This window comes from Diorhabda carinulata, chromosome 11 (assembly GCF_026250575.1).
Source record: "Diorhabda carinulata isolate Delta chromosome 11, icDioCari1.1, whole genome shotgun sequence".
NCBI lineage: Eukaryota > Metazoa > Arthropoda > Insecta > Coleoptera > Chrysomelidae > Diorhabda > Diorhabda carinulata.
In genome coordinates this window covers 9,081,045-9,104,150 of record NC_079470.1, presented here as the reverse complement: position 1 = coordinate 9,104,150, position 23,106 = coordinate 9,081,045, and the positions used below count along the sequence as shown (strand labels likewise).

Below are 23,106 nucleotides of genomic sequence, written 5' to 3'. Positions count from 1 at the left end.
TTTGCACGAGTGTATATTGTGTTGATATAATATCATTTTACGAAGTTTGTGTATTGAAAGGTGTCAAAATTTTATTTTAAATAAAATATTTAGTTTTAAGCCATGACAAGTGAGAAGGGAACAAAACCCAAGTTAAAAAAAGAAGTGTTTTTCTCTAAATAGTGGTAAAAAATCAACAGTGATGGCAAAGGATCTGAAGCTAAATTAGTCAATAATATGAACAATTTTACAAAATGAAATTAAAATTAGGACTGTTGTAATGTCTAGAATTTCTAGATCGATGCAGGCGTTAAGTAAATCCTCACGTGTGAAAGATTCGTTAATACCAAAAACAAAAAAATGTTTAAAGAATGCAATCAAAATAATATTCTTATATATTCTTATAGTTGCTTAATAAAAGCAAAATCCCAAAAAAATTTCAATCGTTTAAAAGATTGGAAATCGTTTCTTCCGACAAGCAATTAAACATGATTAATTTATATGCGACATGGAACCAATTTACCGTGTTATAGCAGGGATTACTGTATGTAGGTAGATGATTATAAAAACTAAAGAAGGAGTATAAATATGGAAGAAATTGTCGAGAAAAGAGTATTTATAAAATTCTATGATAAAATAGCGAAATATTAGAAAATATTGGGAACAGTCAATATAAATTACAGCAATAGAACACCTTTAGATTTTTAAATGTTATAAATATTATATATAAAATGAATTGCATTTTTTACAGCTAACGAAAAATGCCATCAAGGATTACAACAGAGCCAGAGTGTATATCACAGATTTAGCAAATAGAAAGCAAGTACCCGTATTTGAAAACATCACTAGAGCGGTAGAGTGTGCTATAGAGAGATGTAAAAGTAGGTAGAATAACTTCACCAATTTTTAAATTTTAACGGGACCCGAATCGAAAAATCGGTGACCCAGGGTCATTAAGAAATCGAAAGTTTTTATAGTTTCATCATCGGTCCGCTGTTATCTCTCTATTAAAACCATCCATAAAAGGCTGCTCTCTTTTTAGGATATATATATATACCCATTGAAAATACGCTTCATCACATAACTAGGTCAATTTTAAGATTATTTCTATATAAATTGTTGTTCCAATATGTAAATATGAATATATTTAAGGATCACGATTTTACTATAGAAAAAGTAGACAATCTTTTGAAACTTACGAGATAAGTTTATTCAAACTACAAAATTTCCGTTGGCGTATATTGTGAAATCTTAAACTGACCTAGTATGAATTTTATTTATTTATTCCGAATGTTTTAATCGCAACAAATATCGTTTTGTCGCAAAAATGGACTTATATGTTATTGGGTAATATATTTGTTAACTACTAATTATGGAAATGTAAAAAAATGGAGCTGAAAATATGAAAAAACTTTATTATTTGAATTACCTAATTTAATTGTTAAATCTAGTTATCGTTAATATACAAATTGTTGTGTGATTTTTATCCGCACTGTATGTAGACAGCTATACTTTTGTTTTTTTCATTAAAGTAGCTCGAAAGGAGGGTCGCAAAAATTTGAATTTACTCTGAAACGAAAATACCGGGAGTGTTCACGAATTTTCTTACATAATAATTTGATGAAATTCATGATTATTTCAGACATTTCCTTCTGAGACAGTCAATTACAGATTTATGAGACACACTCTAATTAGCAAACATAAATGAAAGCTCAGACAAACACATAAATTGCTAGATTGTTTAATTATCAGATTACTTTGTATTATTGTGATTCAATGTAGTATCACTTTTCCAACCTATCCTTCATTCTTTTCTATCCATTACTTTCTGTCTTTTCCTATTCCATTCAACTATCCTAAAACTTCCTCATTCCGTGTTTATCTTGTATCTTCTATCTACCTATCTATCTAATCTGAGGTATCTAGCTCAGATTTCTAATCTCCATGCTCTTTCGCTTTATATTGTGGTCCATGTTTGTGCTCGAAAGTCACTATTCTTTCAAAGGTTTGTGTTTTTATTTCTTTCGGTATCTCTTTCTTTGTCAAAAAGGTATTTATTTATATTTCTGCCCTTGTTTTCTCCCTCATTTTATTCACGATCCTTCCGTTATTTTTCATCCTAAATATTTAAACCTATCTACCTGTCTTCTAGTGGGTTTAGTATACGAGTATAACCCTATCACACCTCGCGTTGTACTATGTATTTGGCATTTCGTACCTTGTTCTTATAGCATTCATTGTATTATTATACAGTATTTTAAATCTAATTAGTTGTTTCATCCATTCCTCTGTTTTTTACGATCCTCTATATGTCGTTCTTCCCTATGTTATTGAAAGTTTTCTATGAACCAAAGGTACGTCACTCCTAATTCTCTTCTAGTTTTTTCCAATATTTGTCTTTTGTTTCTAATCTTCTCAGCCTATTACTAACTGTGTTTATAGTAATGGAAGATGCCTGTATCATTTTTGGTGTTGTCGATCATATTAACCCTTACTTGACACACTTAAAAAAAATCATGTAATTGCCACATGTCTATTGGACTCCACGTCGAAGAACGTTTATTATTCCTCAAGTTCTTAATATTTTTATTTGAGAATTTTTTTAACATATTTCAATGTGTTATTTAGAGATCGAATGCATAATAATGTTTCCATGCTGAAAAAAACAAACTATTCAAAAAAGTGAAAAAATGATTTTTTTTTTCAAAAATGAGCTGCATTTGTTTAGTTTTTAATATTTTAAGCTAAAAAATTAACAGTTTATGCTTGAAATAGTATATTTAAAAAAAAGTTTCGATAGCCTAAGTTTTAGCCAATAAATTTCATCTTTTTATCTCAATTTCGATGGTAATCGGCTCAGCTTACACATTTAAAATTTCTGCAATGCTCAGTCTAAGGTCGGTACGCAAGGTTGGATTCTTGTGTCGAGTTTCTAATAATGATTTAATCAAGTACATTGCTAATTTTTGCTTGTTATGCGCTCTTTAGAATTGATATTGTGTTGACCATTTGTAACCGTTTTTTACTCGAAGTTACACGAGTCGGGTACGTTCTCTAGCGTCTAATAGACGCTGTGCCAAAGGGTCGTTTTCTTCATCTTCCTCCGCTTCCAAAGGAGAATAGTCATCTTCGGAGACATGGTCTTCCTCGTCGAAAGACTCTTGGCCGATTGGCTCCACATTATCATCCTCAGTAAAGAGCATCTCTCGAAGAGCTCGTGATCGCAATTTATACGCCATCTAAAAATCATTCAAATTAACTTATTACATAAAAATTTAAAAAATCTAACATGGTATAAAAATCTACTTACGTTTAAAACTCTCAAAAAATGCAATTATATATTACAATTTTCTTTTTTAATTTTCAACTCAAAAATAACGTTGATACACTGGGGTACAATTGACCTCACCTCAAATTTGACACTGCTTTGAGCTAAGGCTGCGAAGAACTGACGCCTCACAAGTAACGTAACAGGTAGTCTAACATCTGAACTACAGGTAGAGGGCGTAGCAAGCCCCATTTTTAGCGGGATCATTTAAATACATAAGAGTAAAAATGGTGTGGGGACCCCACGTATCAATTGAGAACATTACTTAGTAGGTTAGAAGATATTTGTTCATAAATCCGATCTTCGATTTTGTTCCTCAATTCAGTGAACACTCCTAGTGTTAACTAACAGCATTTTATGAAATTAGACAGTTGCGTTTTAAGAAATAATTAAAATTTCAATTTGAGTATTTTGAAACCAATTATAAAGTTCGTTCCAACCCATCAAAAAACCGTCCTCGGTACTATGAAGATTCTGCGCAATAGATATTACGTGTTCCAACCGGGTAGTTACCGTTATACAAACGATTCTTATTTGTGTTCCAACCGTTGAACTGTTTCCGGGACGGTCTTTTCGATACTTGGTTAATAGCAAGTACTGTTACAAGAACGGTACATAGTCGGAGATTGCGCAGAAAATATCTATAAACGCTTCCGATAATCGTTCCAAGTACGGTACCGACTAGAAGGTTGGAACAAACTTATAATATAATTTTGGCACGAATCAAAACATGCTTTTATGGTTTCAAAAGAATAAATTAATTTGAGAAAATTGATTGATGAAATTTTCAGTAAAGTATTTAAACTATTTAAAATTAGTTTATGGCAGTAACAAGCACATATTTGATATTGGGATTTTCCTCAATAACTAATTTTTATTTATATTAAAGCTGCAAACTAATGTAATTTGTATTCGATATTTATATTAATCTTAATTTTATTATATATATAAATGCGCCCCTTCCGTATTTTGGTATTGGTGATTTTTCAAGTTTCAGGTTATTTAAAGTTCCTCATATATCTGTAAATAATGGCTGCTACTTACCTCAATTTAATAAATTTTTTTATAAGTATAGTTGTAACATTTCGTGTTATTGCTGATATTATATGTATACAAGAGCATCACTAAATTTTATCACTATTTTTTTTTTGTTCTCGTTGTTTTCACACTGTTTATATTTACATATTAGAGTATTGTGTAAAAGAGTAATTTATTTCAATGATTTTTTTGTGAGGAAAATATGGAAATGTATATATTATATTCAATCAGTTCTGCTGGTATTTCTCTATTCATTGAAAATGTGTACTTAAATGTGTTTTTTGTTGAGTAGAATTATAGAAAATGTGCATTTATTAAAGGTTTGTATGGTTAACCTCAGTTTTTGTCTATAGATTTATAAAAATCGCTCTTATAACTGAAGTATTAGTTTAAAAGATATATTTCAATGCTTTGTAGAAAACAAACCACATTTCCTTTAACAAGCATCTTCTTTAGTACTAGTAATCAGAGAAGAAAAAATGATGAAAAATAGAAATGCCTCAATATTAATTATTTGTCACCATTTTTTTATTTCTCTGTTATCAGTGGTTTTGCTATGAAATACACAAATAATCTTGTTGATAGATTAGATTTCATTCAATTTAATCAAGCGCCTTTGATAATAGAAATTACGTGTCGACAAACTATTTGAAAGTTCGTCGAAAGCAGATTTTTCTTGTTGCAGATATTAGTTCTTATCTTTTTTAATAATAAAGATGAATAGAAATGATATGTTCAATTTCATTTAACATATTGATGACGTATTATCAGCTATAAAATGAACTACATCAAAATGAAGTTTCTACTAACTATTCTTCTCTAAAGGATTCATTTCCCTATATTTTCAACTTCAAACCGTTTTAAGTGAATATTCAGACAAATCTTTTAAAATTTATGTGAGTTGTGCATTTGGTACTCAACTTTTATTAAATTGTGTTATCTCAAAGCAATTCTTATACTCCATAGGACTATCTGCCACGTATTGCACCGAATTATTTTTTCAATAGCTTCAAATTAACTGGTGAAAACTGAGGTTAAATTTATGGTTTAAACACGTAAGTGCCTTTGTAAGTATCCATATATTGTATCAACCAGCCAAAATGATGAGGCGTACAGTAAAATTAAGTATTTTTTTTATTCAATGACTATTGAGCGTTTTATTGACAAGTTGTGTGTGGGAATAGTGTAGATCCAGTATTTTTGTTTGTTTTTTACTTTTATGTAGTTATGTAAAGTGATCATTTGTAATAGTTGAATCTTATTAATATTGTCAAATATTGCAATTGTTGAGTAATATTCAATTCAAGATTATACTAAAAAAAATCAACTAATGTGAAATGGTCATTGCAAATAATGAGAAATTGCATGTTGATAAATACGTTACTGCCCATTTGGAACGATGTTTACGAGACGGGTGCGTCTCTTTTGGATTGTATTGTACCTGAAAATAATGTTTGAAGTTGGATTCTATTTATTTTCTATGCAGGGTTTTTGTGAAAATTTTTGGAGCTTGTTAGGACCAAACAATATCATATGATAAAACATTAAATTCATAACATTGTTGTCATCTTATATGATAATTTGATGTGTAATTAATTTATTATAGTTTATAGCTACAAATTTCATATCATGTTGTTAATCTCGTATATTTCTATTCTATACTAGTTATCCATCACTCTTATCTAATTACAAAAATATGAGTTGACCTTCAGCATTGAACAGTCTCGCCATCTTCCAAATAAATTTTTCCCAATTCATTCCATTGAATATTTAAAACTATATTTATGAATTGATTACTATGTAAATATTGCTATTATTTAGTTAAAACCTGCTTTGAAGTGTGTGAAATTACCGCCAATCGCTGGAACCGATCGGCTCACCGACTAAGATTATCAAGTAGGTTACATTCCATCTGCCACTTTCCTCACATTATTTTAGAAAATTTCACACCTTAAAATTATCTATGATTATTAATATTCATATATTCATAGTTTAACACATCAAATTATTTTGTAGTAAAATAAATGGTTCCAGTTTAGATGTTTTCTAGTCATCTGTTCTTAAATACGGTCCTGAATTAATCATATTTCAATGGATTCATATTTTTGTTGAAAATATGAATTTTGTCATTGTTTTCCTAGTTTGTGATATTTTTATGAACGCCCTGTGTATTTATTCTATAACTAGTATAATAACAGAATCTCACAGTTACTAATGTTAATACCGACTAATTAATAGTTATTCTTAATATGTTCTTATTTGAAAAGAAATAAAATAGTTGAATACTATCAGGTTTTGTAATTTTTTGGCAGCCTAAACCCGAACTCATTTAGTGATTAACGTTTAGCTAACTTTTAGCACTTACTATTATTGTATTTATTTCTTTTTTTAATGTCTAATAAAGAAAAATTGTTACAACTGAATTTCATTGAACCTGTAATTTGATCCTAAAGAAAAAGACATGTTGAAATGTTATAATTAAGAAAAAATAAATTTATTTTCCTTATAAAATATCTTAAATTAGTTCATAACTTTAACAATCTTCTCAACAGTCTCAGTACATAAACCACTATTCGCTAATTTTTCAAAAATTTCCAAAAACTCTCCAGTGACTGACTCACAGTTCCATGGAAAATCGAAAAATATCACATAAGCAGACATTTTTTTGGACAGCAAATTATCAGTAGATCCACTGAAATCTAAAACTCCTTGTAAATATCTCTGCAGTACCTGTTTCATGCTATCTTCCCATTTATCAAAAATTTTCATGTATTCTTGGCGTAGTGAGAGTATTATTTCTTTGGAGAGCAGATTGGAACAGTCGCTTTTCATAACTCGTTTTGCAATTATTTTAAATTGCCATATATTCATTGGACATGGATTATTTTCTAGATCTAAAATTACCTAAAAAAAGACAATCCGTTTAAATATTCCTTAAAGTATTTTCTCTTTGACATGATTCGTGACATATGTATTGGGGCCTTATTTTTCACAGGAATCCTATTGAAACACATACAGATATATATATATATATATATATATATATATATATATATATATATATATATATATATATATATATATATATAATATATATATATATATATATATATAATATATATATATATATATATATATATATATATATATATATATATAATGGAATATAGTATTAAACTTACCTTAACTAAAGCTATATACACTACTATCACAATGAGTTTATCTCTAACTACAGCGTCATACGTGATTTTTGACAAAGTCTGTTTCAATCTAGCTTCAAGTAAACAGGATTCAGTAGCATTATCGCTACTCAAAAAGTATCTACAAAATAGTTTCACTGACTTATCGGATGTGAATAAAGTGATTGAAGACGGAGATGGATCCCATGGTACAACCAAGGAATGGGTAAGGGTACGAGCGAGCTGACTGCGGTATCCAAATTTGTCTAAAATATAGCTTAGACATCCTGCTCGTTGTTTCACTTCGATGTATCCTGTCGTTGACAATATTTTCCTGAAATTAAATAAAAGTTTATAGAGTTTGAATTTTTTGTATTCAATTGGAGAAATAAGTAGAAACAATATTTAGAATGCTTGTAGAAAGTGAAGTGAAAATAACGAGATGAAGAAGGTTAAAAAATAATGAGTTGAAATTATTCAAAAAACATTTTACAACAAGGCTGCGCTGGTTTCATTAATATTTTACAACTAAATGATTTATTTCTCAATATATAATAAGTTTTTATTACTTACTCTAATAAATTCCAATTTTTACCCCTTTCAAACACAACCGGCCAATACCTTTCATCGTTAACTTCAACTTTAGTTAAAGTATTTAAATCTGGTATTATGCCAGGTCCCTAAAAATAAAGTACATACATAGTGAAAATTTTTAATATCATTTAGAAAGACGACATTCGGAGGAGGGAGTATATCAGGTAGTTTTCCGATATCTAAAAAAAAAAGCTGGGTACATCCCAAAATGTTGTATTATACATCATGTGCACAAGATGAATGATTAGGCAGCCAAATCGAACTTAATGCAAACTTGGATTAAAAGAGGTTTTTTCTGTGCAGATAAAGTATTACACACTATTTATATTATGAAACCAATAAACATATCGTAAATAAATAGGTTTGTAATAATTTATAATAGGTAGAATTAACCTTTAGAATCCGTTTTTAATATATACACAAATGCAATGAAAATACTCATAGTAAATTAGCTGTCTCACCTTTCTTACTGAATACACTGTTCACACTAGCACTACACCAACACTCACAATGACTCTGTCTTATGCGCGTTTTGATAACCAAGTTATCGTCATCAGAGACTAAAAGTAAACTAAGTCAGACACTGTAATTGTGAGTGTTGGTGTAGTGCTAGTGTAAATAGTATATTTAGTCAATGGTTCCAGATATTCCAACTTATTTGACTCACCTTTACATTCAGAACAGTGCCATCTAACTTTACTACCCTCAAATTGGCGTAACTTATTTCATCTAAATGCACTTCTTTCGGTATTATCAATCGAGCTTCCACAGCTAATACATATAAATGTCTAAACGCTTGTAAATGGTACCTAAAAATTTAAATAAATAATAACTTTTATCCCTTTTACAACTTCTTTGAACTACTGAAAAAAATATATCTTAACTAAGCTTTTAATTAAATAAATTCTGTAACATGTGAATCGACCTTTTACGTCTTTCCTCAAATATTTCTCATATTCCATTGTTTACTTATTGCTGCTCATTAGTCACTTCCGTTTTATTATCATGTTAAATTTTTTGAAGAAATTAATTTGCTGTCGACCTCACACTTCGAAAGTACAATAAATCTCAGTGTTGATTCTAAAACGTCCTCTAACTACAACGCCCACTAAAGTTGAATCATAAAAGTAAATTGGTGGTGACACTGTCTCTATTCTTTATATTCTCTAGTGAGTTTTTCTGATATCTATTCAACTTTTTATATGTGGTGCTTTCAAAATTTCTCTTATCTTTCATAACTTACTAGAAAATCATATCAAGCAAATTTTGTATGCTTATTTTCTATTCATTTGGAAACAGAATTAATAGACTTCTGTTTGGTTATATTTTAAAAATATAAATTCTGTTTTTGTGTATGTTAGAGCATAAGCTCCTTTTTATCCAGATCTGTTCCTCCTACTCGTTTCTCCTTTTTCCGCAGTTCTAAAGCTACCAGGTTAGAGTTTAGTTGCCATAAAAGGCACAACCTGTGTACCATTACATTATAATCATCTCCAACAACTTGGAACTCAGTTGAGGGTGGCAACTATTCCGGCTTTCTGTAGATACGTTTGTACTCGTTTTGCTGTCTTGGTAACGCATTAATGCGAATTTTATTAATTTTTTTAATAAATATATTCGTTAAAACTTTTTTATTGTTGACAGCAATTAATATTAGTTTGCAAAATCGTGTACAGTAGTAGTTTATTTAGTTTTTATTAATTCAAATCATAAGGTGGTTCCAGTTTTTTTACTATTTTTTTTACTTCACTTTGAACTTTGTTTAAAAGCTGGTGGCCTCCCATTCATCCCATCTACGTACTAGTTAAATATATATTTTAACTTAGACCGAATACCATTTCCTTGAGAAAAAGTCTCCAGCCGGGGGACTAGTGTTAAAAGTTAATGATGGTAGGTGATTGATTAATTCATTGCTACTACCGTTTTATCTCATATTTGCTTTCAATTTATTATGTTCAAATGGAGTCAAAGAGTTGTATGTTGTATAATTGAATCTATAAGTGTCACATAATAATTATGTATATCTAAATCTTCATCTAAAATTGTTTGGGTTCAGAAGTATCTATTCAACACACAACACAAGAATAAGTTAAGCCAATATTCTGGCTTCTTTTGTCGTACAAGCCTTCGTGGCATTATTCATTCTGTCAGTAATGTAAAGCAATTTAATATCAACAAGAAAAGTAACTGTAGTATGAATAACCGAACTACTTGAATTTTTTTTTCATTCAACCATCAATATTACTTAGATTTTAATCATCTTACCTATTATCGTTGCTGTGTGTAGGAAATTTGGGATAAAAGGCACAAATTAACGCGGCCACACTTGATGCTGAATTAGATAACGTATAACGTCCTCCACCTAGAAATAATAGACCCAAAGCCATATGTATAGCTAAATGTGATCCGTACGTTACAACGGGGCTACTTGACACCCCTACTCTTCGCCGCAAATGTCTTACCAAACGCATTATTTCAATGTTTCCAGTACCGGCCATCACCTAAACAAATAGAATATTTACTAAAATAATATTCTATTTTTTATATAGTTCAATTTTCAAAGATTTTCGGTGATTTTATCTAAACAAAAATTTCCACATAATCATATCACTTGTTTAAAATTGTTTTATCGAATAAATATTCTTTATAATTTACCATTGATACTGACAAGAGTAGAACATTTAGGCATGTTTCTATAGTCGATTTTCCAGCAAGTTCTGCTATAGACTTTCCTGTTAATGAAGTGAACATATGACAGAAATAAAGTAACGTTTCGTAAGCTTCTTCTTCAGCCGTTCCTGCGAATTTTAAACCCATTGCAAAACAAGCTCCAGCTACAATATTGCAATATGCTTGGCTATAAAAAAGAATATAATATTTTTGAATTTGCTAATTAATAAAAAAAGATGTAAATTTAATTAGTAAACATAATGAAATTCATTCTAGAATATTTGTATACCCATTTAATAAAACTTGATACTGCTATTGAGGATCAGTGAACCATTATGGGGATTGATTAAAGGGATAACAAGTCTATATACATTAACAGTTACAAAACCTTGTCCTTGAGATGGATCTTTCAACTGGCAAAGAAATAGATATAGTAGAATTCTAAAATTCGACAAGTTTGTTTGATCTTTGTTTTTATATCAGTTTTTATAGCAAGCGGTTTATTTACATTGTTTTGTTTCTTTATTTTTCTAGATCTTTGGAGAATGATTTTTAGATATACAAGGAGTTTTTGTTACGCAGTTCAGTTCAGTTTATAATAAATAGTCGTAGTGAACAGAACGAATTAGCAAAATAATCGAAGAATTTAAATAAATTATTTAAGTTAGTTAAGTGATAAGTGGTTAAGTGTAGTGTTCTTAATATATTAAGAACGTAAGAGACAGTTTCTATTAATTCTCCCTACGAATAGAAATCATATAAATAAATAAGAAAAACAATACAATATTGAATAGTGATCTTAAAAGCATAATAACAATAAAGAACTTACTTCATAGCTTCATAATCTACATTTACAGTATTACATGGTTTTACTAAGCAATATGGCCTTATTGTTGATGGAACTTGACTTTCAACCCAATCTTTACTTGGTTCAATTTCATTCCATAAAATCAGTGCTGAAATTATACAATATTTAATGTGTTTAAAATTAATTACATGACTTACATCGAGATAAAGTTCTTAATAACAAGAAGTCGGGTCGTACAAAATCTAACAAATACTGTGTTTGTGGAGGTGCCATCCAGTCGGCGATGGCTTTATTTCCAGTACCTAAATACATTAATCCCAAAGCTAAAGTAGCACCCGGAGCCGTAACATCAAGATTTACTGAGGTACCTTCACGAATTTGGAATGAAGGAGTTTTGTACTTGTCTTTTTGTGAACCTACATTTAAATTTTTATTTAGTTTCGGAAATTTTATAACAAATATATACATACCAGTTAGAGGTCTTTTATTTCCACCAACCATATAGTAGTGTAAGGTATCGGGGACGTTTAAGTCTGATAAACCTGAAGGACGTTCGCCATTTTTTAATGTGACTAATCTGTAAAATTGCATTTACTGTCATTATAAATAAATCACACAATTGAAAATACGATTTTGAATTGTGAATATTAAACAAAATATTTCAACTTAGAGTTTAACTGAAGTAATTGAGTAAGTAAAGGGCTTTTTGGGAACTCTAAACATGGTTCAGATAGATCATCTATCAACTAATTATATATTCTGGATGTTAGTGAACATGGTCTTGTTTACTAGCCGTACATTCAGATGATAAAGGGTTAAATGGCTTTAGTTTGTGAAAAGTCATTAAACAAGATTTAACCGAAAGTCTTAAATCCTGCAGAAGACAGAACTGAAACAGCTGAAAATTCAATACAAGTGAAAAAACTCCCAATTTCTAAATATACTGCACAACAGACGTTTATAACATCAAAATCACTTTACATACCCTAGGGCCAAGCCTGCAGCTAAAGAATAGGATTCCCGGTCCACGCTATTTTCCATTTCTGGTCCAGGAGGTCTACCAATTTCAGTCAGTAATACTTCTGTTATGTGTCTATGAGTGGTTCCTTGATAAACCAAACCTATACCTAGCAGACCAGCGACTTGTAATGTTTGTGGAATGTCCAGTTCCATAGAAGTAGGCGGTAGTAAAGCTTCGACATGGATGGCTAATGTTTTTGTGAGACATGGATGAGCTGTGCCCCTAAAAGCGGCCGATAAACCTAAAAAAAATATTTTAGAATAATAAAACTAATTATAAAATATACTTCTGTATACTTCTATTATAATTTTCAATTTCTATATCTTTACCTAAAAAATAATCTAAAAATACAAACCAAGTAAAACACCAACACTGGTCATCTCATGCAGTTTTTCTAAGTAATTAAAAGTGCTGTTAAAAGCCAAATTCCTTAAATGACCATTCAATCCCAAGGCTAATAGAAATCCTGCATGTTCCATTTGTAAATCATTACTACCTGTAATAATTTAAGCCATTCGTAATAACCGAGCAAAATAAATATTAGTATCAATTTAAACAAAGCTATTTTATAGAAGTAATAAATGTCTTTACCTTTACATTTATTAAAAATAATCCAAGTATTATCAATATTATGAGCATCGGGGGTAATTCTTAAACCATTTGCCACTCCATTGTGGAATAAAGGCCACAAATTCATATTAGCAGGAGTATCTATGTGATTTAAATCAACAGTGGTTCCTCTAGGAGGTGCTTTACCGGTTAAACACAAAGGAGGAGCTGGTAGAGGTTCTGTAATCACAGGTGTAGCAGTACGAAGTGTGAACATACCTCTAAAAAAATTTATAATAGATGTCCTTTGCTTTTATTTAAATTGATAGATTATTTACCTTCCAACTGGAAGCGCCATTGTTCTTATACAAATTCCATATAAATGTTTCTCTTGTTCTTCTATAAAATCGTGGTCAGAAACATCAGGTCTTTGGGTTAAAACAATAGGTACTGGTCTTGAACTCTGAAGCATTTTACGAGTTTCATTTACTCTTACATCTTCACTAAATCGCAGTTTCATAAGGGAATTGTCTATGTCTTCCATTCCATCGACTTGCTCGAAATCAGCTTTAATACCTGAGACAAAAACAGCTACAATCAACTGATGTATTTATTTTCTTTGCACCTCATAAATTGAATGGAAATAATATATAAGGCATATACTAATAAACAGAATCGGCACTTGTGAAAAAATACTTCAGTTCAATTTATTTACCTGGCATAACATCCTCGAGTTGAGTATTACTGTACATTCCCACAAGCTCCTGAGTTGTCCCAGTTTTTTCTTTTTCACTTTTTATAGCCTCTGCTGCTAGATCTTCTCTCCAAAGCAAAAAGTATGCTTCAGCCGGCCAATCAGCTGGAGGATTTTCTCTGCATTTCCATAGAGTATCATAGAGTATAAAATAAATTGAGTATGGCAATGTATCCAAGAAACTAAAAATTTCACCATATTTGAGATACAACAGATTCAAGATATGATTTTATAATGACAAGAGTAGAATTAATAACATAAATAACTTAATTTAAAATGTAATGATAATGAAATAATAATTAATGTAAATTATGAGGGGTTTTTTTAATACTTTCTGGTGATCATACGGATGTATCAGAAATCTAATGTAGTAATTTTTAACAAAATAAAATTCCTGCTTTACTATATATAATAAAACCAGTAACTTGAATATTTATCAATTAAAATTAATATATATTTGTATTTACCTTGTTGTCATTTTCATCTCAACCATTAGCAGTACTGCTTCTTCTAAATATGAATTGTTATTATAAATCAATGGAGTTTGCAAAAAATCTTCGTTATTTGATCCATTGAGTTCTTTAGCAAAACGATATTTATTATTTGGGTCATTATTAGCTTGAGATATAATACTACACAGCTAAAAAAACAACCATTAAAAACAAGTTAGCAATCAAATTTAAAACTTTTGTCATTAGATATTTAAATATATTTTCTTAATTGGTTGAAGGATTATATTCAAATTTTCAAAACCTTCTAATCTATTTTTTATTTGCTTTTACTAGATTTAATAAATGAATTAAGCATTACCTGTAAAATATCTCTTGATCTGGAGCATATATCGTCTAAATATGGATATGGATTAAGAGGTACACCATCTAAGAGATCGTAAATGTACTTGAAAATGCTAATCGGTTTCTCTGAATATCCTTGCCAACAGTTTATATTTTTCAATTCGGTTTGGGGTATTATTGAATGTTTTTTCAAAACTGCCTGATTAGGAAAATCTAACCAATAATGCAAATTATATTCATCCAGACTCAAATCAATTGCTAATTTATTCAAGAGCTCCATCAAAGGTAATAATTCCTCTGATCTTAAAGTATTCAGTTTCAAATCTTCATATAACAAATGCAGATTAAAGTGAATTTGCCTTATATATGGAAATAATACACCTCTTGTGTCTATATTTTCTCGATTCTTAGAATCATCTATAACAATATTTTCTGTACACTCTATTTTAAGAGTAAAGTTGATATTTTCTTTAATTTTTCTGTGTTCAGAGTTGCATATATACATCCAATCATTATCAGTACCCGTAGAACACTTTTGCTTTTTGATAACGTTTGATGGCGTTACTGGAACTTCACCAGAGGAATCCTGGAGTTGTTCATCATCGTAACCTAAAAGTTCTGAAGCAAAAATAAATGAATCAAAAACATTCAGTTATTTCAATAACAAGACAAGACCAAAAATTGATACCAATCTTTCTAATGAAGTTCTTACCAAATATAAGATTTGTAAACATAGCCCATTCCTGCTCAGAAGTTATATCCTTTGCTCCTATGACGTTTTTTGTAGAATACCATCTACAAAATAGTGTAGCAGCGACGTCTTTTTGCAAAATTTGACGCATAACAATTAAGCAACTCTCAACTAACGATGTTGACGCTAAACTTGGAAGAGTTATTCTATAAAATGTACCATCGGAATATTTCAGTGTGATCCTATCTTCAATGGCATGTATAAGTCCATTCAGCGTCACTTTTTTATCATCTGCAATCGAATAGCATATAAGGAGCTTGAAAAAAAATCTATTTTATTCCTTAATCAAACATTAAGTTCACATAATTCAAATGTATCAATTTATGTTGTTTAATATGTGTGATTCATTTTGTTTGAAGAATTACAGCATTTTATCATTTGGTACAACAAAAACAGAAATGTAATGTACAAAAGGAAAGAGTTAAAGTGTATAATATGTACATGTATCAAGCTGGGATAATATTTTTTTCAACTGGAGACAAGTTGAAGCTTGTAAATGCGTAATTTCACTATCCACCATGAATAAAATTAACTACTTTTTTAGATGAAAGGACCCTTTTTATGAAAAACACAGACTTTTTTCTTTTTTAACTTTAAACGGCTTTCAAAGGGGTATGTTGATATTATATTAAAATTCAAATTATTTACTCTTACGTTCTGCAAAATTCATGTGAAGTATGGGATTTCTTGGTACCATATTTGGCAGAACTGGAGAAAGTAGATGTTCATCAAACTGTGGATCTGTTGATTTTATATGGGGTAATAAACTGCTTCGCCTGAAACATAAAGTGTAATGCAGCCAACTGATAAGAGTACAATTTAAAGAAAATATATAATCAAACTCAATTTTATAATTTAAGACCCTATAACTATACATAATATGTAATCAAACATCACAGTGAATTATTTCATTAAACACAAAGTAAAAAAGTAACATTAAGTTTGAATTAATTTCTTTCAAAGTTCTGCCCTAGGCTTACTATGTACCTATCTCAATGTTAAATCAATGACTGCAAGCATATGCTTTCCTTGGGTAGCATTGCACTTATCTCGATGTTAAACCCCTTCTTCCTAAATACCTCTCATTTGAGCACTTTTAGTAGTTGAAAACTTGCAAATCAAAAGTGACTTTCAGTGGGGAACGTCACAATGAAGAAAAGCCATTTTTCAGATCTTTTTTTTATACATTTTTATAGTTGATCCTCTGAATGTACTACTATGTTCTCATAATTAATGAAAAGGTTAGCCAGGTACAATTTAGGTCAATTATTTCTTTTCGAGCGTAAAAAGGCAATAGAGACTTGCACTATGAATATTCGCGACCGTCAACTTCGTGGGTGGGCCGGGCAGTGGAGGCTTAGAGAAAAAAATTTTCAGTCATTTCCTCCCATTTGAAAATTTATCAGATTATAGTTTACCTAATATTTTGAAGGAAAAACAAAATCAGACCATAACATGGTGGATTATACATCAGGTAACTGCTTGAACATAAAAAAATTATATTTTCAATGATTTCCTCTCAACTAACAAGTTACTTTATGATCGATTATTTATATGCTACTATGAATGAAAATGTCAGCTCGTTGTATCTTAGTGGAGTTTGTCAGCTGGAACCTAGAAAGGTTTAACGAAGCAGCATCTGTCACCTACTGAATCTTATCAGCTGGCGACTTTTCCCTTGACTTACAGCAACCTGATTTTTTTTCATTCTTATATATTTTAATTTTCATCCGAGAGAAAATAACGTGTTTTTAAGTTATTCAGCAGTATGCTTGATTTGAGTGTTTTGATAACAAATATAAATTTTAATATTGGAGGTATTGTTGGTATGAGTAAATTCATTCATGAATAATTTATGAGAGATATAACCTCTTGTATATAAATTGACTTACCTCCTAATGGGAACCATTAGGATCTGTTAATCATCTGATTGGGTGATACTTAGCTACCTAACTTAAGGATTATTGTATTCATTAAGATTTATTGTACACGATTGTAATGGGGACCCACATCATAGTTAATTGGCTATTCTATATCGAAGTGACTCTAACGACCATACATATAATTATTTATCGCCTTTTGTACAATAGGATTTTAGTACTTAAAAGCGGTCTGTAAACAGATACGAGGTCTTTAACAGTCTGGCATTCGTCGAGTATGGTCGTCGGATTATTGAAACGAAGTTTAACTGATTTTATTGTTTAATAAATAGTTTATTTCAAAGTAGTTTCAATGTTTGAATACAAAGAATATGGTCAACCATCATTGGTTATCCCGAAGATACATTACAGTAGCGTATTTTTTAACTAGTTAACTTTTATTTCAATGAACTGATTAAAAATAGCAATGAAAATTAATAATTTTCATTCTTGCTTTGGCTTAAGTAGCTTTTATCTCTGATTTACTGTCAGAGTTACCTACATGCAATCATGTCTTCTTCATCACCATCATCAACATCTGTGAAAATATGAAAAGAAAAATTATTAGTCCGCGTGTATAGTAATATACAGCGAGCTAACTTTAATTTTCATTCATAGTAACATATAAACAATCACCAGATAAATTTTTAGTTGAGAGGAGGTCATTGAAAGTATTTTTTTTTCATGTTCAAGCAGCTACCTGATGTATAATCCACCATGTTATGGTATGACTTTGTTTTTCCTTCAAAATTTTAGGTAAACTATTATCTGACAAATTTTCAAATAGGAGAAAATGATCGAAAAAACTTTTTTTTTCTCCGTGCGTAGGAGGCTGCCACTGCTCGCCCCACCCATAGAGTCGCAGTTGACGGTCGCGATTAATCATAATTTAAATCCCTGAAAATCTGCCACTGGCACCTAGACTATTAACCATGATTTTGATGTGCAACTTTGATTGACAAACTTTTTCAAGGGGAGGTCACTTCCTTAGGAACTCTGAATTTTTGTCTTGTCGTGATTACCTTATCGTCAAAAAGGGTATAATTGTATAAGACATAGCATGGAGGGTATTAAAATGGATTTGCTGTGTTTTTTGATGACACTTTGTATATAATGTAAATGTAATGAACTCACTTTGGATAAGGTGAAAAATTAACTTGTGGTGTTTGTCTTCTTACATATGGAGATGGAGTATGCTGGGCTAAAGTACCCCCAATGTGTAATTTGCCAATAATATTCAGTCCCGAATAAAGGGTGACATTGCCACCATGTTCGAGAATAGCTAACATGTGGAGATGCTAAAACAGTACAGGTAGATTTAATAGTTACTGTTATCAGAACAATTTGAAATATGAAATATTTTATACCACGAAAAAAGTAGTGGACAAAAAATATGATAATCTAAATTAGAAATACTTACTGGAATATGGGTAGCATCCTTCGCACTAATACTAGTTAACATCCCAAATACAATATTTCTACTTGAAAAATCTACTTTAACAATAGATAATTGAGAACGTGATTCTAAAATATAACATAAATATTTCTGTCCAACAAAGTCATCCACGAAAAATACTTTAGATGCTGGTGCTGCTGTATTACTATCTCTAAAAAAATATTCCTTTAAATTACCAACACAATACATCTATTCTTATTTTTATATATGTTATGATTAAATTAGTTTTATGCCAGAAAAATTCTCGCTCTAGAGTTACTTAGTTTTCACCTTCATGTCCCATGTTTGGTTTGATAGATAAAATTAATAAAAATACTTTACACTTACTGTACAGAATAATTGTCGGTCCACAAATAATCCAAACATATTGTAGGTGTTGCTCTAAGATATGAAGCATTCTTTGACAAATCAAAATAAGATTTGTTAAATACAGTTGAGTTTTTAAAACTTGTATGAACTTTCAAGGTCTGTGGTGGCCATGGGCTATTGTAAGATGATGGTGCTGGAGATTGACAACGGCTAAAAAAAATTAATATTACTTTACAATCTAAGACTACTAAGTAAATAGTATATCTATTATTCTTTTCGAGACCTGCTACAGATTAAAAAATCTTTACGTATACAACAAAATCTTAATTTAAATGAGTCGTATGTATGAAATGATCAGTATTTTTTACCTCATCATTGCCATAGAACTTTGAGATCTCGAGTTTGCTGTTTGGGCAATATTTGATCCATTTATACTGAGAGGAGTAGAAGGTATATATTTATTATTTACATTATCCCACATAGACAAACGACTTTTCAACTAAAAAGTAGAAAAAAACATTATATAGATATGAAGTTATACAGTTTTGATTACTAACTAGACAAAATAATATGGTAATATATTTGAATTTCCCATAAATAATTAAAAAAATAATTAACTATATGAAAAGATGAAATTTACTGTAAGTGGATGAGTAAAGATTACAATATCTGTATGCTGGACTTGTTAAAAAGCTTTTGACTATCCGACTACCATATCCAATAATAAAACTGATGTATTCATATCTCACCAACCGCTCCATCAGCGTCAAAAGAAAATTTGGACTTTACTTCATCAGTGCAAAACATACATCCGCTCCATAATCGAATATAGACCAAAAGTCTACAGCACTTTACTCCTGACTTTCGAGCAGTCCTTTTTCAGGTACTGCCATTTTTATTTACATCAGAGCTCTCTTTTCGTTTTCTTCTGGCCAATGGTCGTTCGCTTTTTCTCCTTTTCAGCCAGGACAGCAAGCACATATAACCCCACGCAACCTCCACAACTCAAGTCCTACAGAGGAACTACTCCTATATCAGTGCTAACTCCAACAAACCTTCCTTCTATAATAAAATTTCCCTTATCCTACTTAAAAAACAACCAACGATTCTCTTTTGCTCTTTATCTGCATGAAAATAAATTAATATACACATCTACTTGTAGATTGAAAGAAATTTATTGTGAGACAAAAATCAAACAATATTCTATAGTTTTCAATGTTTAAAAGGACTAGTAATTATAGTTTTAGCTCAATACTAGGGCAAAAGATTTATGGCTTCGAGAAAAAACTATTTTTCGATTCAGACACAAGCCTTCTTTTAAGTATTTGTTATATGAGAAATCAAATGTTTAATGGTTAAATATGAATGATATGGGATAGGTCAAAGGAGAAGCAAATTCCATCTTGGTGTACTTTACCACAAATGTCAAACTCAGAAGTAGTTAGACTAATTAACAATTTTTAACAGCTCAGACTTATATAACTCATTGCTATAGTCTTCCAGCTATTTGCCAAAGAGATGTTTAAACTTTCAATATCGCTACTAAAGAGATATGGTGAAAAATATAATTGAAAGTCATACGATCAGCACCCTGTGCTTGCAAAATCGACTGACAACATAAAAGGTGTTGACGTAAATAGAAATGAGGAAATGACTAGAGATTGATGTTATCTTCAGGTTCTAATCTAAACAAACTCAGACCAACACGTTTATGGTTTTATCGAGTTTCAATTACTTGAGAGAATAAATTTTAATTCAAGCGAATCGAAACAAGACAAGTAAGATAAATGTAGAGATAACAGCACAGAACGATGCAAGCAGAACCTCCAACCACTTAGATTGAAAAACCGCAGTTTCCACAGATAGCCGCTAACAAAATAAATGTAGAGTCAGATCAGTTGAAGAGTACCTTATGGTATACATTTTTCACCACAATCTTTTAATATGAGTGGAAAAGTAGAAAAAAGTAGAAATGGAAAAAATTTCTAATCACAGTTTTCCTTTTTCTTTCCTTTCTTTTTTTATTTTTGTGACCCGTCCCCCAAACAGAGATACTACAACCGCGCCTTCCAATAATGTCAACCCACAATAACCATTAAACAAAATGATGTGATCCATTTTTGAATCTGAAAAGGTATATTTACCTTATTTGACTGACTTGTAGAGATACTAGCAATTTTATCACCAAATTCCCTTTCATCTGGTCTCACTTTCCTTATTCTGTAAACACTATGTTGCTTGGTGATAGAATCATAAATCATACATATACTGGGATCGTCATTTGTATAAATGACAGTCATGTTGTTATTATTGATAATATTCAAGTTGGAAGATTGGTTCATAACCACAGGGCAGATGTCATCCAAAGGATAAGCAAGAGAGAATAAAGTAGCTCTATTTTCATAAATATTATCTTTAGGAAAACCTGGAAAACCATGTTGAATTAAATAAAAATATTTTGTGTTTCTAATTAATCTAAAACAAACTTTGGTTTTCTTTTGATATAAGAATTCCATATTTGGTACTCCAAATCTTATCTATTACAAAAGGAACTGGTACCGTATAATCTTCACCTTTTGGAGTGAATACTTTAATATTATGTAAGTCAGTAATACAAACAGCTTCTACTGGATTTCCTGTTGGCTCATCTAAATTTGGCAAATCAATGATATGTTCTTCAAAAACTGGACATTCACAATAAAATGTACACCAAAGTGCTTGGTGAATAACAGATTCTGATGTATAGGAACATATTGTTTTCCTTCCATTATCAAGATCATCATGATTATTTACTAATCCTCTTGACCTGAAAATAACAGTACATTACGCTTGAAATGAAAATTTATATAAAACTAACCAAATGGCAGTATGACCATTAACATAAAGTTCATCTTCCATATATGTGGGATCAGATTTTATCAAGAAATGGGTATCTTGTCCTTGTTTCTGAATTTGAGATTTATTTGGTTCATAAATACTTTTATCTCCTTCACCAGATAACCTTTTACTGGAAAATTTGGGAGAATTTACATCAGATAATCTTTTTCCTAACTTATTTAAACTAGTATCAGTATTAGTTTTAAAGCTAACAGATTCATCCAAAAAATCACTTTGTCTGGTTTTGTAGTTTGTATGTTGATAACTTTTATTAATATTCTTAGAACTATCCTGTGAATATTTCTGAAGTACTTTAGGATTAGGGACTTTCCTGAGAGTCCAAAATTCTGATCGTTTTGTCTCCGTTAATGACACTTTTTCAAATTTGTTCAAGAGGAATTCATCTACATCAGTTTTACTGTGCTTTATCGTTGACTCCAAAGGGCCGGGATGTCGAAATGCTTGCTGCCGGCCACTTGGAACATATTCCTAAAACGCAATAATTATCAAGAAATAAATTTATAATTTAAACTTACCTGTGGATCAGAGGCAGCAATCATTGTTTCTTCCTTTTCATCCAGATTTGCCGAAATTATAATTTAATTTATAACGAATTTACTCTATATGTTTAGTTTTTGTTTAAAAAATCAATGATATGTCAAATTTGAAAAACTTTAAATAGAATTGACAGCACCCCCACACGTCTGCTCATTCCACTGCATGAACTTTTAAGATATGTTTCACAATATCCTGTACCGAGTGAAAAAATTTTTTCATATGTTTCATACTTCATCGTCAAATAGGTCATTTCTACTTATAGCCACCATACTTTTATAATAAAAAATATGGTTATTCAATTTACTCGAATTTATTTTGTATCCGTTATCAGATACTAATAGTAGAAAAATATTTTGAATTCTGTGTAAGTTTTCCATATATAACAATTTTTCAATTAATATGCCAAAAGCTGATATTCCTTTTTTTAAGCTTAGTAAAATGTCTTTGAATTATCATCTCAATAAATATCGCTTTCCCATAACTATCAAGTTCAAAAATAACTATGAATGAACTTTTAATTCA

General features: G+C 30.4%; 2 protein-coding genes across 11 annotated transcripts in view; one reads left to right on the top strand and one right to left on the bottom strand.

Moving 5' to 3' along the window:
• Positions 1-6,763, top strand: part of LOC130899588 (uncharacterized) — a 152,088-nt gene extending 145,325 nt beyond the window's left edge. For all 9 annotated transcript variants that reach the window (XM_057809636.1, XM_057809634.1, XM_057809637.1 and 6 more), the window contains one exon: positions 731-6,763. In XM_057809636.1, the coding sequence (XP_057665619.1) occupies positions 731-868 (138 nt within the window). In that variant the 3' untranslated portion in view covers positions 869-6,763. The remainder of the gene's footprint in view (positions 1-730) is intronic.
• A 46-nt stretch (positions 6,764-6,809) lies between these two features.
• Positions 6,810-22,779, bottom strand: LOC130899587 (anaphase-promoting complex subunit 1). 2 transcript variants are annotated; one of them, XM_057809629.1, is made up of 26 exons: positions 22,563-22,779; positions 22,007-22,515; positions 21,636-21,955; positions 21,294-21,574; positions 19,518-19,648; positions 19,168-19,359; positions 18,805-18,991; positions 18,519-18,682; positions 16,114-16,241; positions 15,427-15,696; positions 14,731-15,332; positions 14,388-14,560; positions 13,882-14,102; positions 13,505-13,742; positions 13,209-13,447; positions 12,973-13,113; positions 12,582-12,858; positions 12,067-12,173; positions 11,794-12,012; positions 11,618-11,744; positions 10,774-10,975; positions 10,384-10,619; positions 8,786-8,927; positions 8,098-8,204; positions 7,528-7,858; positions 6,810-7,249 (listed from the first exon to the last, which is right to left on the bottom strand). In XM_057809629.1, the coding sequence occupies exons 1-26, from the start codon at positions 22,584-22,586 to the stop codon at positions 6,866-6,868; spliced, it is 5,952 nt and encodes a 1,983-aa protein (XP_057665612.1). In that variant the 5' UTR covers positions 22,587-22,779; the 3' UTR covers positions 6,810-6,865. The 2 variants fall into 2 exon arrangements, with proteins under 2 accessions (XP_057665612.1, XP_057665613.1); XM_057809630.1 differs by having other exon boundaries at positions 16,120-16,241; positions 22,563-22,778.
• Positions 22,780-23,106: the final 327 nt, after the last annotated feature.